Here is a 16,933-nt window from a genome sequence, read left to right on the forward strand (position 1 = left end):
CTTAAGTTCATACAATTACTAACATTTTTTTAGTTGTCATTCATGTGTTAACGTGACTTGAGTTTTACTAAAAGTGACAATTAAAAAAACAGGTTAAGGTTGCTCATTTGTGTATATAAGAGTTTTTGTGTAACACCCAAAAATTGTATTTTTTATTATTTAACATATTTTAATTGTTATATTTGATTTATAACGTTTTAATTTAATAGAAATAAAAATAATAATAATAATAATAATATAGGGTAAAATTATTTTTGGAATTTAATTGAAATTGATTTTGGAAAAAACGAGTGAAAATTTGAATTCTGTGGGTGTTTTTAAAAAGAAAATCGAAAACTGGGGGTCAAAACACAATTTAGAAAAGTTGTGTCATGTCAGCAGTCCAGTCAGCAGCTCCGGCCAACCAGAATATGCCGCGTGGGAAGGAAGCTGATGCGGGAGGCCACGCAAGACGGAGCCACGTGGGCGATCTGCGTGCACGCGATCGAACGGTCCAAATCTCACGCACACGGAAAGCCCAGATCTCATGCGCACGTACGGCCCAGATTGAATCACGCACAGACGGTCCAGATCGCATCGCGATGGACGATCCATATTTATTCCCATTTTAATCGTGATTGGACGGCTGAGATTAAAAAGGGAAGATTATAAATAACATCACCCACACCCAACCCCAAATCCTAGCCGTCAGTACCCTCGCCGGAGAAGAAGAACTAGTCATCGGAGGAGCCGGCCACCGCCACTCGCCGCCACACCGGATGATTTTCTGACAGCCAAACGAGGTAAATTTTCTCCTCTTAGCTCGTTTTTCGATTCTGAATTCGCTTATGGCCAAATCAGAGCCAAACCACCGGCCAATCGGCCGAAAAACATCGCCGAAGTCCAGCGGCGCCGCTGCGGCTTCCTTCGATTTTTGTCTCCGATGAGGCCCTTTTCGGTTCCCGTTCGATGTAATTTTTACACCACTGTGATCACCGTCCTTTTCTCTACAGGTTAATCAGAGCAAAACATCAAATCACAACTCGCGCCGGAGAAGCCGCCGTACCCGAGAGCTTCGCCGCCGGTAAGTCTCAGTTTTTCGTAATTTTTTGGCCTACCAAGGGCCCTAGGGTTGTTTAATCGCATGAACTAATGCAAGTTTGGCCAAAAACGGCCAACCCAAGGCGGATTGCCTTTGCGGGCGGTGGAGCCGTCGTGTCGGAATTTTAATATTGGCCGAAAGTGCCCTGAGTCTGATTTGGAGTTTTTTGGGGGACACGTGCAAGTACTGGTTGTGTGTTTCAGTTCCTGGAAAAAAATTCAGGGAATCTAGGAACTGCCCGTAAGCGCAGTGTAAAGTCGATTTCAGACCCTAAAACAAGTAAGGATCTCTCACTCTATTTCCTATCACGGTATTAAAGCTCAATAAATGATAAAACGGTATTTTATGAATTAATGGATGTATATAATTGCTTAAGGTTGCTAATAGAGCCCGAATCTGGTGTATTTTTCGATCAGTTATTGTTTGATCTATTTTATAGTTTTAAATACAGTATGGTATCTGATGTGTTTATTTTATGGTTTCGTATGCATGAATCATGGTTTCTTTTATTATGGTTTGAATTATGGCGAACCCGATGTTGTGTTGTTTTGTTTGGTGTTCATTATTGGTTTACGTGTTTGTGTATGATTGGATAATTGAGACCAAGAAAAACAGAAAAATGTATGTGAATTGATAAATGGATAATGTCGACAGCCTAATTAGATATCTTTGGAGATGGTGGACGGACCGGGTCCGTAGGAAACCCTACCGGGAACGTGGTATCTCATATCGGACGGAGTATAGAGACTTTATGTATTTTGGCGCCCATACCAGACGAGGTATGGAGACGGCCCGTTTCACCCTCATACCGGACGGGGTATTGAGGTTCATGATTTTTAGGCGCCCATACCGGACGGGGTATAGGGACGACCCTGAAATTAAGTAATTAATGTTAATAGTTCACGTGTAGCAGGAACCCCCTATGGATCCGCATGGATTAGTGCAGGCTGGTAAAAGAGGAGAATTGTTGTCTGATTATTGAAGTGCAAAAGTATAACATGTATTATATTACAAAGTGTATATAATTTTATGATGGTTATAATGTTATTGTTTTCATATGTTATTTTCATGAATCTCACTGAGGTAAGTGGACAGTAAATATTTTTATTTTTAATAAATGAGTTTGTTATAAGTTATGCTCTATTAGTCGTTTTTTTTTTTACCAACTTTTACTTCTTTGACAGTGAGATAGTGTGATGTCCTTACTGGGCTAGTGTAACTCATTCATTACTTAACCATTTAAGATAAGGAAGACGTGGTTCCCTAGCCTATTCCGAAGGAAGACGACGAGTTAGACGCCTAAAGATTTTATAGTTCGATTTATAGTTTTCATTTCGAGTATTTCCTTTAATTAGCTTATTCTTTCATACGTTGAATACGTTTTTGGTTATTATGTAAAAGATGTTAATCAGAATATTTATTTCGCTTCCGCACTTAGAATTTTTAATACATACATCTTCATTTTTATTTCCGGGGCCGTTATATTTTGTAACACCCAAAATGATTTTTTTCTATTTTATTTTTTTTATTTTTGTTTATTTTTTTTCGATGTAATTTAATTTAAATTAATTTTTGTGAATATAAAAATATTAATAATGATAAAATTGGGTAAAAATATTATTTGAATTTAATTGAAATTGATTTTGGAAAAAATGGGTGAAAATTTAGATTCTGGGGGTATTTTTGAAAAGAAATTCAGAAACCGGGGGTCAAAACGCAATTTAAAAAATTGTGCTCCGTCAGCGCCACGTCAGCAGCCACGTCAGCGGCCCAGTCAGCAGCCTTGGCCAACCAGGACCTGCCGCATGGCAAGGCCACGCCGACCCGGAAACGGGCCACGTGGGCGATCCACGTGCGCGCGATCAGACGGCCCAGATGCGTCCCCGCGCGCACGGATGGCCCAGATCAAGCGTGCGCACGGACGGTCCCGATTTAATTGCGATGGACGGCCCAGATTTAATCTAAATCAAATCGCGATCAAACGACCCAGATTAAATCAAGATGGACGGCTATGATTAAAAGGCAAAGGGTATAAATAAACCCCCACACCTGACCACAAAAACCCTAGCCGCCACCCCTCGCCGGAGAAGACGAACCAGACCCCGGAGAAGACAGCCGCCGTCACCCGCCGCCGCACCAGGGAGTTTTTCGACCGCCGATCGAGGTAAATTTCATACTCCTGGCTCATTTTTCAATGCTGAGTTCCCCTGTGGCAAAATCGGAGCCAAACACCCGGCCAAACGGCCGAAAAACACGGCCGAAACCCAGCGGCACTGCCGCGCCCCTCCTCGATTTTTACCTCCGATGAGGCCCTTTCCTGCCTCTGTTTGATACAATTTTTATATCACCGTGATCACCATTCTTTTCTCTACAGGTTGATCGGAGCCAAATCACCAAAACACGAACCACGCCAGAGAGCCGCCGCACCTGAGAGCACCACCGCCGGTAAGCTTCAGTTTTTCGTAATTTTTTGGCCCCCCGAGGGCCCTAGGGTTGTTTTATCGCAAGGACCGATGCAAGTGTGGCCGAATTCGGCCGGAAACGGCCGAAAACGACCAAACCGAGGCGAATGCGGCGGCGCCGTCGCTGGAGCACGGCGGAGCCGTCGTGTCGGAATTGCGATATTGGCCAAAAGGGGCCCTGGGCCTAATTTGAGATTTTTTGGAACACGTGCAGGTACCGGTAGTGCGTTTTAATTCTCCGGAAAAAATTCAGGAAAAATTAGGGACAGCCTGTAGGCGCACTGTGAAGCCGTGTTCGGACCCCGAAACGAGTAAGGACCTCTCACTCTATTTCCTATCACGGTATTAAAGTTCAATAAATGATAAAATAGTATTTCATGAATCAACGAATGTGTGAAATTGCTTAAGGTCGCTAATGGAGCCCGAGTCTAGTGTGTTTGTCAGTTAACTGTTATTTGGCATGTTTTACAGTTTTAAATGCAGTGTGAGGTTTGATGTTTTCATTTTATAATTTCGTGTGCATATTTTACTGTTTTATTGATTATGGATTGAATGACTAGGATATTGATGCTGTATGTTGTCTGTTTGGCATAAATTACCCTTTTGCTTGTTTGTTTGTAGATTGATGATGTTGACTGAGGAAAAAAGAGAATGAAAGATTATGTAAATGGGTAATTGTATAATGTGGTCAGCCTGACTAGATGTCCTGGGAGATGGTGGACGGACCGGGTCCGTAGGGAACCCTACCGAAATTGTGGTCTCCCATACCGGACGGGGTATGGAGATCTTATGTGTTTTGGCGCTCATACCGGACGGGGTATGGGGACGGCCCGTTTCACCCTCATACTGGACGGGGTAATGAAGTTTATAGTTTTGGCGCCCATACCGGACGGGGTATGGGGACGGCCATGGAATCTAATTTCAAGTGTTAAGGGTTAACGGGTAGCGGGACCCCTATGGATCCCCATGGATACTAGTGGGCTGGTAAAAGAGGAAAATATGTTGTGTAATGATTGAATTACAAAAGGCGTGATAAGTATTATGTTATACAGTTTATATATGATTTTACGATGATGATAATGTTATTGCTTTCGTATACTGTTTTATGAATTTCACCGAGGTAAGTGGATTACCATCGTAAAGGATTTATTATTGATAAAAGAATTTGTTGTAAATTATGCTCTATTGGTCTTTTTGTGTTTTCTACCCAACTTTACCTCCGTGACGGTGGGATATCGTGATGTCCTTACTGGGCTAGTGTAGCTCATTCCTTATTTAATCATTTCAGATCAGGAAGACATTGTTCCCGAGCCCGTTCCGCAGGAGGACGACGAATGGGACGTCTAAAGACTCCATAGTCATATTCGTAGATTTTACTTTCAAGTTTCTCATTTAGGTAGTTTGATCTTTTATATTTTGTGAGCACGTTTTTTGTTTTAGTGTAAGGGATGTTAATCGAAATTTTGACTTCGCTTCCGCATTTGATATTTTTAATACACATTTCATTTTAAATTTCTGGGGCCGTTACACACACACACGCACAATTTAAATTAATACGGAAATGGTGACATATCTAATGAATTTAGGGAAGGGATTGATGTAAATGAATTGGTTAGGAATTGCAATAGAAGGGATTTAACATAGAGAACTTAATCTGTCATTATAAAGTATAAATTTGAACTCTCTCGAATTTCAATAAATTTATAATTTTTATATATTTTAGATTATATTAAATTTATAAGTTATGTAAATTTAAATTAATATAAACTGAATAAATCGAACAAACATAATTAATTAAGGAGACCAATTCGGTTTTTTGAATTAAATTGATTAAAAATGAAAAAAAAAAAATTATATTGATATTAAATTGATTTTAATTTCAAAATTTGAAAATTTAACCAGTCTAAAAACTGGGTAAACTTTTTATTTTTTTAATTAATAATTGTATTGATATTAAATTAATAATTATATATATATATATATTGATTTTCTTGATATTAATAATTATATATATACCGATTTAATATATGATTATATTTTTTTAATTAATATGTTTATAAAATTTTATTAATTTATTTTAAAATTTTCAATCATTAACTAAATTAACCTAATAGATTTAGTTTGTTCGATTTTAATTATTATATACATTTTAGTTGATATTATGGTGCTTCATTCGTTTTCTAATTTTTAAAATATTTTCATCAAACCAACTAAATTAATGTTCTCTTATATTGGTATCTGACCTAGTTATTATAGTATATTTATATATTGTTATTATATTTATAACTTTATAAATATAATTATATTTATATATTGTAGGGTGTATATATAATATACCGAGTCTAATTTGAATAGGTTTTAACAAGTTAAATTTGAACCTGTCCTCAACCATCTTATCTTTCCGCAAATTTACCATCTTATAAAAGAAATTGCAGTGAATGCTCACGCAAATTAGAATTAAAAGTATCATCTCTAATATTTAATACATCTTATTATAAAATGTAAAAACTATACATTAAACAAAAATTCGATGATAAGTGTGTTTAAATATTATAAATTTTGCAGGCACAATTAATAATATTGTCATGCGAAAATAATTTTTTTAGTTCGTTATTTATGTGAAAGATTTAAAACTCGATTAACTTAGTATAAAAGATTAACTTAAATTTTAGAAAAAGTTGAGATTTATCAAATTAGTATTAAGATTAATCAATTAAATAAATAAATAATATATACAAAGTAATTTATAAACTTCAGGGATGTAAAGTTATAAAAACCATAACTGTAGAATCTAAATTTCTTTTCAAAAAAAAAAAGAGAAAATTATATAAATATATAAATAAACACATGAATTAGTTAATATGTAAAAAATCAAAATGCCCAGAAGATTAAAATTTATAGTTGCAGGAATGAGAGGAAGGTGTTAAAGTTCCACCGTGAAGGAAGGGTGTGAGACTGGAGAAATCCACGGGCTTCTGCCTGCCGAAAACGCCGTCGTATTATCTTCCCCGCTGCTGTGCCCCTGTCCCAATTCTACCTATCCAAACATTTTTCTGTTGTTATATTACAATCATTATAAACCTGAGCAGCAGCCTTATTCGGCAATTCCAAACCAGAACTTGTACTAGCCTGTAACACACAAACCAAAATTACACCCAGAAAAATTTGATATATTTTATAAGATTTAACAAGTAAATATTTAATAAAAAAAACTTAACACGTGATATAGTGATTGTCTTTTTTGTTAGTTTTTCGAAACCAACTTAAGAAAATACTTCCGTTGCAGTTTTCAGTCCTCACATAATCTTCAGCGATCACATTTCCCAAGCTGCACAAATTCATCACTTCCTCTTATTTCATACCCTAATTTTAATTTAACCAAACATGGTATGATACAAAACAAGAGACAAGTTCAAATAATGATCTCTTGTATTTTCAATTTCATTTTATCGTAAAAAAAGTTAATTTTAATTACGAAATAGTATTAAGTTATAAATTCTAATATGTATAAAATACTGTAAAAAAAAATTTATAATATTTAAAATAATCAAATCACATCAACAATTTTTGTAAACCAAAACACTTATATTTATATAGTATGCATCGACTTAATGCATGCAAAATCTTATTTTATTTACTAGGATTTCTTAAAAGAAAGATACATGATGTATGCGTATATGCGTGCGTGTGTGTAAATATGTAGATATGTAGATATATATATTTAATAAAAAAAAAAAAAAAAAGACAAGAAAATGGTAGGTCGTGTATATAAATTTCTTGGCTTTAATTTAATGCTATTAACTCTTTTCCACATCCATATCTTTAAACTCTTGATAGTAAAATTCTACCGTATCTTAGATGATTAAGCTGGACAGTTGTTATATATAATATCATAATAATTAATTATTATTTTTTTGATAGTCAATTACATTGATCTGAATTTGATATTTAATTATTTTATTTTGTATTTAATATTATTTTATAATTACCTTAATTTATTTCTACAAACTTGTTGGTCAACTCATATGCTTAGGATTAAAAAGAGTTTCATTATTAGAAAAATAGTTTATAACACATCAAATATTTGAGAAAAAAATGGACAAGAACACTCAGGGTCTTGTTTTAAAACATTTAAATAAATCTTGGTAAATTTTTTTGTGTGTAAATGAACTCTTAAAATTTTAAATTTTATTGAACTTTAATACCGTGATAGGAAATAGAGTGAGAGGTCCTTACTCGTTTCGGGGTCCGAACACGGCTTCACAGTGCGCCTACAGGCTGTCCCTAATTTTCCCTGAATTTTTTCCGGAGAATTAAAACGCACTACCGGTACCTGCACGTGTTCCAAAAAATCTCAAATTAGGCCCAGGGCCCCTTTTTGGCCAATATCGCAATTCCGACACGACGGCTCCGCCGTGCTCCGGCGACGGCGATTCGCCTCGGTTTGGCCATTTTCGGCCGTTTCCGGCCGAATTCGGCCACACTTGCATCGGTCCTTGCGATAAAACAACCCTAGGGCCCTCGGGGGGCCAAAAAATTACGAAAAACCGAAGCTTACCGGCGGCGGCGCTCTCGGGTGCGGCGGCTCTCCGGTGAGGTTCGTGTTTTGGTGATTCGGCTCCGATCAACCTGTAGAGAAAAGAATGGTGATCACGGTGATATAAAAATTGCATCAAAGGGAGGCTGGGAAGGGCCTCATCGGAGGCAAAAACCGAGGAGGGGAGCGGCAGTGCCGCTGGGTTTCGGCCGTGTTTTCCGGCCGTTTGGCTGGGATTTTAGCTCCGATTTGGCCACAGGGGAAATCAGCGTGGAAAAACGAGTCGGGGGTATGAAATTTACCTCGATCGGCGGTCGAAAATCTCCCCGGTGCGGCGACGAGTGGCGGCGGCCGGCGTCTGGTTCGTCTTCTCCGGCGAGGGCAGGCGGCTAGGGTTTTTGTGGTCAGGTGTGGGGGTTCTATTTATACCCTTTTGCCTTTTGATCTCAGCCGTCCATTTTGATTTAATATGGGCCGTCCGTTTTTGATTGAATCTGGACCGTCCGTGTGATTGCATCTGGGCCGTCCGTACGCACGCTTGATCTGGGCCGTCCGATCGCGCGTACGCGGATCGCCAACATGGCCCGTCCCCGGTCGACGTGGTTTTACCACGTGGCAGGTCCTGGTTGGTCGGGACTGCTGACTGGGTCTGCTGACGTGGCTGCTGACGTGGCGTTTTTTTTAAAACCTAATTAAAATAATAATTTTTTTTTTCAAATTTCCGGGCGTTACAACTCTCCCCCCCTTAAAGAAATTTGGTCCCCAAATTTGCCTCATTACTCTTGATCGAACAGATAGGGATATTGGGCCCTAAATTCTGATTCCAGTTCCCAAGTAGCCTCCCTGGGCGTGTGGTTCCGCCACACGACTTTTACAAATGATATTTCCCGGTTGCGGAGTATTCTGTTCTCTCGATCCGTGATACCGACCGGTACTTCTTCATAAGACAAATCCTCTTGGAGTGGAAGCGGTTCATGAGCCAAGACATGAGAAAGGTCCGGGTTGTACTTACGTAGCATGGATACGTGAAACAAATTATGAACCCGGGAGAGCTCCGGAGGCAGTGCAAGTCTGTAGGCAGTGGCACCAATCTTGTCTAAGATTTCAAAGGGGTCCAATATATCTGGGGTTTAATTTTTCCCTCCTGCCAAACCTACTAATTCCCTTGAAGGGGGTGACCTTAAGAAACACCCGCTCGCCTTTCTCAAAAACTAGGTCTCTCCTCCGGGTATCAGCATAACTCTTCTGCCTACTCTGAGCTGTCTGAATGTTCTTCTTAATTTTAACTATCTTGGACGTGGTCTCTTCTACCAAATCCGGGCCAAACAATCTTCTATCGGCCACTTCCTCCCAACAAATCGTTGACCTGCACGGACGCCCGTATAGCGCCTCGTATGGGGCCATGCCGATGCTTGCTTGGTAGCTGTTGTTGTAGGCAAACTCTATCAGGGGTAGATGGTCGTCCCAATGACTCCCGGAGTCAAGGACACAAGCTCGGAGCATATCCTCAAGCGTACGAATTGTCCTCTCTGATTGTCCATCAGTTTGGGGGTGGAAGGCTGTACTAAGAGACAGCTTTGTTCCCATAGCTTGCTGGAAACTATTCCAAAACCGAGAAGTGAATCTGGGATCCCTATCGGATACCACTGTTACTGGGACTCCATGCAGTCTGATTATCTCCCGGATATATATTCTTGCCAACTTGTCCAAAGAATCAGTCATTCTGATGGCCAGGAAGTGGGAAGACTTAGTGAGTCGGTCAACAATTACCCATATAGCATCATGTCCCGATCGTGCCTTGGGTAGTCCTGATACGAAGTCCATGGTGATGTGTTCCCACTTCCACTCTGGAATCGGTAAAGGCTGAAGTAACCCACCTAGGCGTTGATGTTCTGCTTTGACCTGCTGACATACCAAGCACTTAGATACAAAGTCGGCTATATCTCTCTTCATCTCATTCCACCATAACCGAGGTCGCATAGTTTGGTACATATTTGTACTTCCTAGATGCATAGCAAACCTTAAACTATAAGACTCTGTCATTATGTCTCTTTTTAACTCACTGTCGTCGGGGACACACACTCTGTCCTTGAAACGAATCAATCCGTCGGCAGAGATCTGGAATTCTGAGCTCACTCCCTGTTCTGTATCCTTCTTGCGGGTTACTAGGGCGGGGTCGACTGACTGGACTTCCTTTATTCTTTGGATTAACTCGGGTTGGACTGCTAGGTGGCCCAAACACGTGGCCCTCTTCAGATCTCGCAGTCGAACCTGCTGCGTGGCCCCAATGGACCTGCATTCTGAAACCATCAAATGGGCTAGGGTGCCTGCACTTTTCCTGCTGAGGGCATCGGCTACTACGTTGCCCTTACCTGGATGGTATAGGATGTCACAATCATAGTCCTTGAGGAGTTCCATCCACCTTCTCTGACGCATGTTGAGATCCTTCTGAGTGAAGATGTGCTTCAAACTCTTATGATTGGTGTAGATCTGAAAGGTCTCTCCATACAAATAATGGCGCCAGGTTTTCAAGGCGTGTATGATTGCGGCAAGCTCCAAGTCATGGGTAGGATAGTTCTTCTCATGATTCTTTAACTGTCTAGACCCATATACTATAACATTTCCATGCTACATCAGGACACAACCCAGGCCCAGATAGGAGGCATCACTATAAACTGTATACCCTCCTGATCCACTCGGTAGAGCCAGCACGGGTGCAGTAGTCAGTCGCTTCTTCAATTCTGAAAAACTCCTTTCGCAGTTCTCATTCCATTCAAACTTTGCATTCTTCTTTGTGAGTCGGGTTAGAGGAGCTGCTAGACTAGAGAACCCTTCAACAAACCGGCGGTAGTAACCCGCCATCCCTAGGAAACTGCGAATCTCCTTAACTGTTGTCAGCCTTTCCCAACTAAGTACCGCTTGGTTCACTGACACCCCTTCCTTCGATATAACATGTCCTAGGAAGGCGGTTTGTTCGAGCCAAAATCCAAACTTGCTCAACTTTGCATACAACTTCTTTTCCTTGAGTACCTGTAGGACTTTGGCAAGATGATGAGCATGTTCTTCTCTACTTTTTGAGTAGACTAAGATATCATCGATGAACACGATGACAAATTGATTCAAGAACTCTCTGAAGATCCTGTTCATTAGATCCATAAAGATAGCCGGGGCATTGGTTAGCCCGAACGGCATAACCAGGAACTCATAGTGTCCGTACCTGGTTCGGAATGCCGTCTTGGGGATGTCTTCTGCTCTCACCTTTACCTGATGGTAACCTGATCGTAGATCTATTTTAGAAAAGACCTGTGCACCCTGCAACTGATCGAAAAGGTCATCAATCCGGGGAAGAGGGTATTTGTTATTAATTGTTACCTTGTTTATCCTTCTGTAATCAATGCACAGTCTCAACGTTCCATCTCCCTTCCTTGCAAAAATAACCCCGCCACCCCATGGGGAAACGCTGTGTCTAATGAAACCACTGTCTTGTAGCTCAGTGATCTGTTTCCTTAGTTCTTCCATCTCGATGCGGCTCATTTGGTAATGAGCTACCGAGATGGGCTGGGTTCCTGGCTGTAAGTCTATGGTGAACTCGACCTCTCTGTCCGCTGGTAGACCGGACAATTCATCCGGAAATACGTATGGAAAGTTTCGGACTACTGGAATCTCTCGGATACAAACTTCTTTCTTGGGTTTACCTAGTTAGAGAAAATACAAGATTAAGGCACTGGGAATTAAGAAAACTTGCAATTAGGGGAAATCAGTACTGAATAATTTTATTAACTTGTAAATGGCTCATCGTTGGGATGATTAAATACAATCTTTTTGTTAAAGCAGTCTATGGTGGCGTGATACGCCGCTAGCCAATCCATTCCTAAGATTACATCAAAGTCCCCCGTGTCTAACCCTATCAGGTCTACCCTCAATTTCCTATCTGCTATTAAATATTTTGTAACATATAAGAGATGAGAAGGTAATTTACTTTCAAATCATCTTGATCAAATGCATTTTAAGAAGCAACAACCTATTATTTACATATACTTTAGCTTGTTGATTTTTTTTTTTTTTTTAAAGCAAACCTAAAAATATGATATATTATTTATAAAAATATGTGGGATTAATCAATTTACATACTAAAGTTAATAAATAATCTATATGCTATATTAATGAAACCATGAACCAAACATGTCTCTATTAATTTATATAAAATAAATATAAAATGTAAATAAATTATTATAATAAGAGTAATTACTTGTAGAAAATTAAAAAAAAAATGATATAAGATTCTATAAAAATATAACTAGATCCTCTATTTTAATATAAAGACTATATTTATCATATATTAATAACTCATTATCATATTTAATATCGATACAAAATAGATGTAGTTTATATAATATAAAATAATTTTTTTAAAATTTTCAAAATATATTCATTTATCGTATAATAAATAAAATTTAACTAATATCTTATCATTTTACAGAGAAATTTATTTATTAATATTAAGAAGGATAAGATAAAAGTTTTAAATTTACTCTTATTTTACCCTCATCCATGTATTAAAACTAACTAAAGATTTATAATTAAACAAAACTATTGATTGTATTATAAAAAGATGAGGTATAAATACTACAAATATTGTAAACCAGTTTTTGGCGCCCAATCACTCATTTCCAAAAACCCTTTAGGGTTTTAGCAATTATCCAAAAATTCCTTACTTTTGAACAAGAAAAACTTGCAGACTCACAATCCTTTTCATCCTCTGTCTCCCCTTTATGGCATGAGTCCGTTGGGTTATCCTACCACAGCAATCTCCAACCAAAACCCACTTATGTCTCTCTCTTCCGCCCTGCGTTTCTCTTCATCTTTGCTCCGCCAAAACCTCACTCCTACCCAGTTCTCCAGATTCCCCCGCAAACTCTCGGGTCTCCGGTTACTCTCCGTTCATGCCCGTCGCCCTGTCCGTCCACTTTGCGCAAGGCGCAGGGATGACTCTCCCAAGGAGAATGTAGACGGTCAGGGGCAGGAGGGAGGGGGAAATGGCAGCTTAACTCAGGTGCTCAAAGATGCTGGCAATGGCGGCCGGATTGTGCCCGCGGAACTCCACAAGGAGGCTACAGAGTCGTACATGGCTTATGCGCTCTCTGTACTGCTCGGACGGGCTTTGCCTGATGTCAGGGATGGGTTGAAGCCGGTGCACAGGAGGATACTGTGAGTAATTTCGTTTTTGTTGTTGTTCTTGTTGTTTCTTTTGAAACTTTTAATATGTCATTGTCTTCCGTGGTTCAGAATTTTTTTTTTGGTTTGAAGGAAGATGTATTCCATCTAAAAAGTCCAGGGCTTGTTTACATTTCTTATTTATCTTTTTGCCTGGTTTACTTTCTGGGTCGCAGTAGAAGTGTTGGCTTAAAAAGTGTATGCTTTAAAAATGTGTTTTGTCTTGCATGTGGGAAAGACTTTTTTTATTGTTCCTTCACTGGATGTAACTTATCCTTGCTTTTCTTTCATGTACTTCTTTTGGGCTTCATTATTCTATATTATTCTTCAATGAATAATCCTTTTTTTGGTTGGTTCCAAGAATCCTCATTTTCTAGTGGAGACCAATTAAATCCTAGTAGACTACATGTCATTCGTCTAGTTTGTACTTTAGCAACTATCCTTATGAGCAAAAGATCAAGCAAATCTATCATCATTTACTTGTGCATCTGAGAGGGCTTAGTCCTATAAGCTTCTAACGTTTAGGCATCAAAGGAGGAGGGTTTGTCTGGGAGATATGAGAGGGCTAAGTATGGAATAGAAATTAAATGAAATAGAAAAAAAATTGTTTAGATTATTTGGATAAGGTGGTAAATTAAAAGATTAAACATTTGGTCTTGTGTGGATAAATAGGAGGTGGAAGAGGGTGATATATAAAATTATTAATGGAAGGAAGGAAGTAATAACTATATTACATGTAAATAAAATAAAAAAGAATGAAATCAACTTCACTTTATGTTCACTACATCAATACAACCCTAAATTTTGGGGGAGAAAAGTTAATTTGCAGAAGATTTTGAACCTTTAGCATGGTTCATCAGGGCTATTTTTGGTGTTTGTTTGTGTAGAAGGATGCTTCTGAAATCTCCTACTTCAACCTTTCACATGACACCATCCTTTTTTCGTGGTAAGTGCAAATTCAACAAATTGGTATGAGATCTCATTATTGAGTCTCACATTAGTGATAGTCTTGTATCCCAAGCATTGGTACATTTCTTGCAATTATCAATCGAGCCACTTCTTGCACCTTACACACCAGATGGTAATGTTAGAGTTAATGAATTTTGTCGTATTCTTTTTTTTTATCGTCAAGTCTTATGAAGATCAAGATTGTTATGATGTAATTGACATGAAAGCTTGTAATTTGTTATTGGTGTGAACTTGAAGTTTTGAGAAAAATGTCCTTCATGTCGCGAAAATAAATGTTTATGTGATTTATGGGGATGCTAAGAAACTTGTTTTGCGAGGCTCCTAAAGTAAATGAGACAACTTATTAGATAATCCAAGAAGAGTTCTTATTTAGGTAAATTGAAAGGAAAATCTTGAAATATCTTTACAAAATGTAGAGTCATGACGAGAGCCCAAGCTACATTAAGGAGGAAAAAGAAACAAGCGGAAGAAATAATGGAAGCATTAGAAGTACTACCACTTGAGTAGTAAGTGTAGGAGCAAGAGAAAGAAGTTGAGAAGATAGGTTATAGTGATGACCAAGTTCATTGCGAATTATCTGCAAGCTTCAAGTAAAGATAAGGTTATATATCTTTGATCTAAGGAGCAAAACAAGATGAAATTTTTTGACTTTTTTAGAGTTTGTCTCTACCTTCTTGGTTTCATCAACCTTTAATAATATCCTTGTCAACAATTTTATTTCTTCATAAGAGACTAATGTAGAGAAGAGTTATAGAGGTGAAATTACTATTATTATTAATATTTATTTAAAATTTTATTCTTTTATTGGTTAGGTGTTTAGGATTAAATTAATTGTATTCTAGATTAGTTATGATTTATGATGCAAGCAAGGGGGGGTAACTCACTAAGTTATATGAGATTCTATGAGTAAGATGATTACAAGCAAACAGCCAAAAGAGTCCTCCCAATCATGGACTCTCAGGTATTTCACATGAGAGAGCCACGTTCTCTTCTTGGGAGAGTTATAACTGGACACTCATCTCTTATAAGGTACATTAATCATCGTATAATAATAAGAGTTTTGTAGATTTTGGACATTTGATTATTCATTCTTTTACAATCGAACACAATTCTCCGCATAAATAGTTTTCAACTTCAAGTAAATCTTTCAAGAATTCAAGAATTCTTATCCTAACAAGCATGACAAGACTTTAAGAGGTTTACATCATTAAAACCGGGAGTCTTCATCAATTTAGAGTCCTTATCAAGGTAAGAGAGTAAAAATCTTATTATTACAAGTCTTGACCGGGATTACACTCTTCTTCATCTCACGGTAGAAATCGGTTTTGAGAGTCCCATTCGGATTTATTTCTTCATCAATTAATATTTTAAAGGGAGTTGGAATTATGTTTGAAGTGTGAGAGCTCAAGGGATAAGGATTCGTACATTTAGATAAAATATAAAGGAAAGAGAGTTGGATTTCTACTCAAACATGGCTAAAATTTTTATCGTTCAACTCAACTTCTACTTCAAAAATTATTAAATAATGAAGACCTAATCCGATCAAGACAAGGGAACTACAATCGGCAAAGGAGTCATCCATCATTCAAGAGAGAAGAGCTTTATTTCTTTTATGTTTATGAGTATTTAATTTAATTTTTAATTACAATTGTAGATAAGATTGTGTTTAGAGTTTTTTTAAGATTTAGTTTCCGATGTCTACTCAAATTAGTAAAGATCATGGCTATATAAAGGCCTGATTGCTTAGGTTGTAAACACATAAAGTCAAATCAATAAAATACAACTTTTTGCTTAATAACTTTTGGGTATTGTGAATGCTCTTTGAGAGGGTTTTTCAACAATCTTGTTAGGTGGATAATTAGTTCTATTTATCGAGGTAATCTCGTGGCGTTTTATCACTTTTTTCAATTACTTTAGTTTTCAATCATTTGTTGATTGTGAGTTAAGTAGCGAAGATTTGTTTAGAAATTAAGTTTTTGTACTAAATTTTGTGTTGGAATTTTTGATCACATTGGCAGATCATGGATTTCACATCAATTTGTGATCTGATTTTTGGATCAATGCTGATTTGAATTAATTTTAAGTGCCGTGTGAAATATGTGAACTTGTGGAGGGTTTGAAAGTAGAATTTTCGATTTTGTGAATATTCAAACCCGAGAAAATGAAAGTGAAAAGACAACTTCGGTTTATTATTCACCACTTGCTAGATTGAGTTTGTTGGTACTCATCTAAGATATGTTTAGAGTTTGTTGGTATCCATGGAGTTCGTTGGTATCTGGCATGATATGAGTTTGTGTACCCATGTGAGTTCGTTTGTACCACTCATGAGTTGGGTTTGTGTATCCATGGAGTTCGTTTGTACCACTCATGAGTCAGGTTTGTGTATCCATGAGGTTTGTTTGTATCTATCATGGCTAGGGTTTGTGTATCCATGGTGTTTGTGTACTTATTCATATAGATGAGGTTTGTTTATCCTCTAGGCAATGGTGAATGCATGGAAAATTGATTTATGTGGTAAAAGTATTTTGATTGGTGATTTAATAATGGCGATGGCGTTGATATGTTGAGTGTTTCTTGTGAATAATTTTATAAAGTTCATGCTTTATATAAATACTAAATTTTATTTTAGTTGATTATGCCAATTTAAGTTTTTTTTAAGTAGTATTTTAA

The 16,933-nt window shown here is 37.8% G+C and overlaps 1 protein-coding gene across 1 annotated transcript in view; it reads left to right on the forward strand.

The window, feature by feature from the left end:
- The first annotated feature begins 12,720 nt into the window (after positions 1-12,720).
- GYRA (DNA GYRASE A) overlaps positions 12,721-16,933 on the forward strand; it is a 77,802-nt gene continuing 73,589 nt past the window's right edge. Inside the window, exon 1 of the mRNA XM_088209585.1 lies at positions 12,721-13,288. Within this exon, the coding sequence (XP_088065711.1) occupies positions 12,858-13,288 (431 nt within the window). The 5' untranslated portion in view covers positions 12,721-12,857. The remainder of the gene's footprint in view (positions 13,289-16,933) is intronic.

Source organism: Carica papaya, chromosome 8, assembly GCF_054855325.1.
Source record: "Carica papaya isolate Zhongbai chromosome 8, ASM5485532v1, whole genome shotgun sequence".
In the NCBI taxonomy this organism is placed as follows: Eukaryota; Viridiplantae; Streptophyta; class Magnoliopsida; order Brassicales; family Caricaceae; genus Carica; species Carica papaya.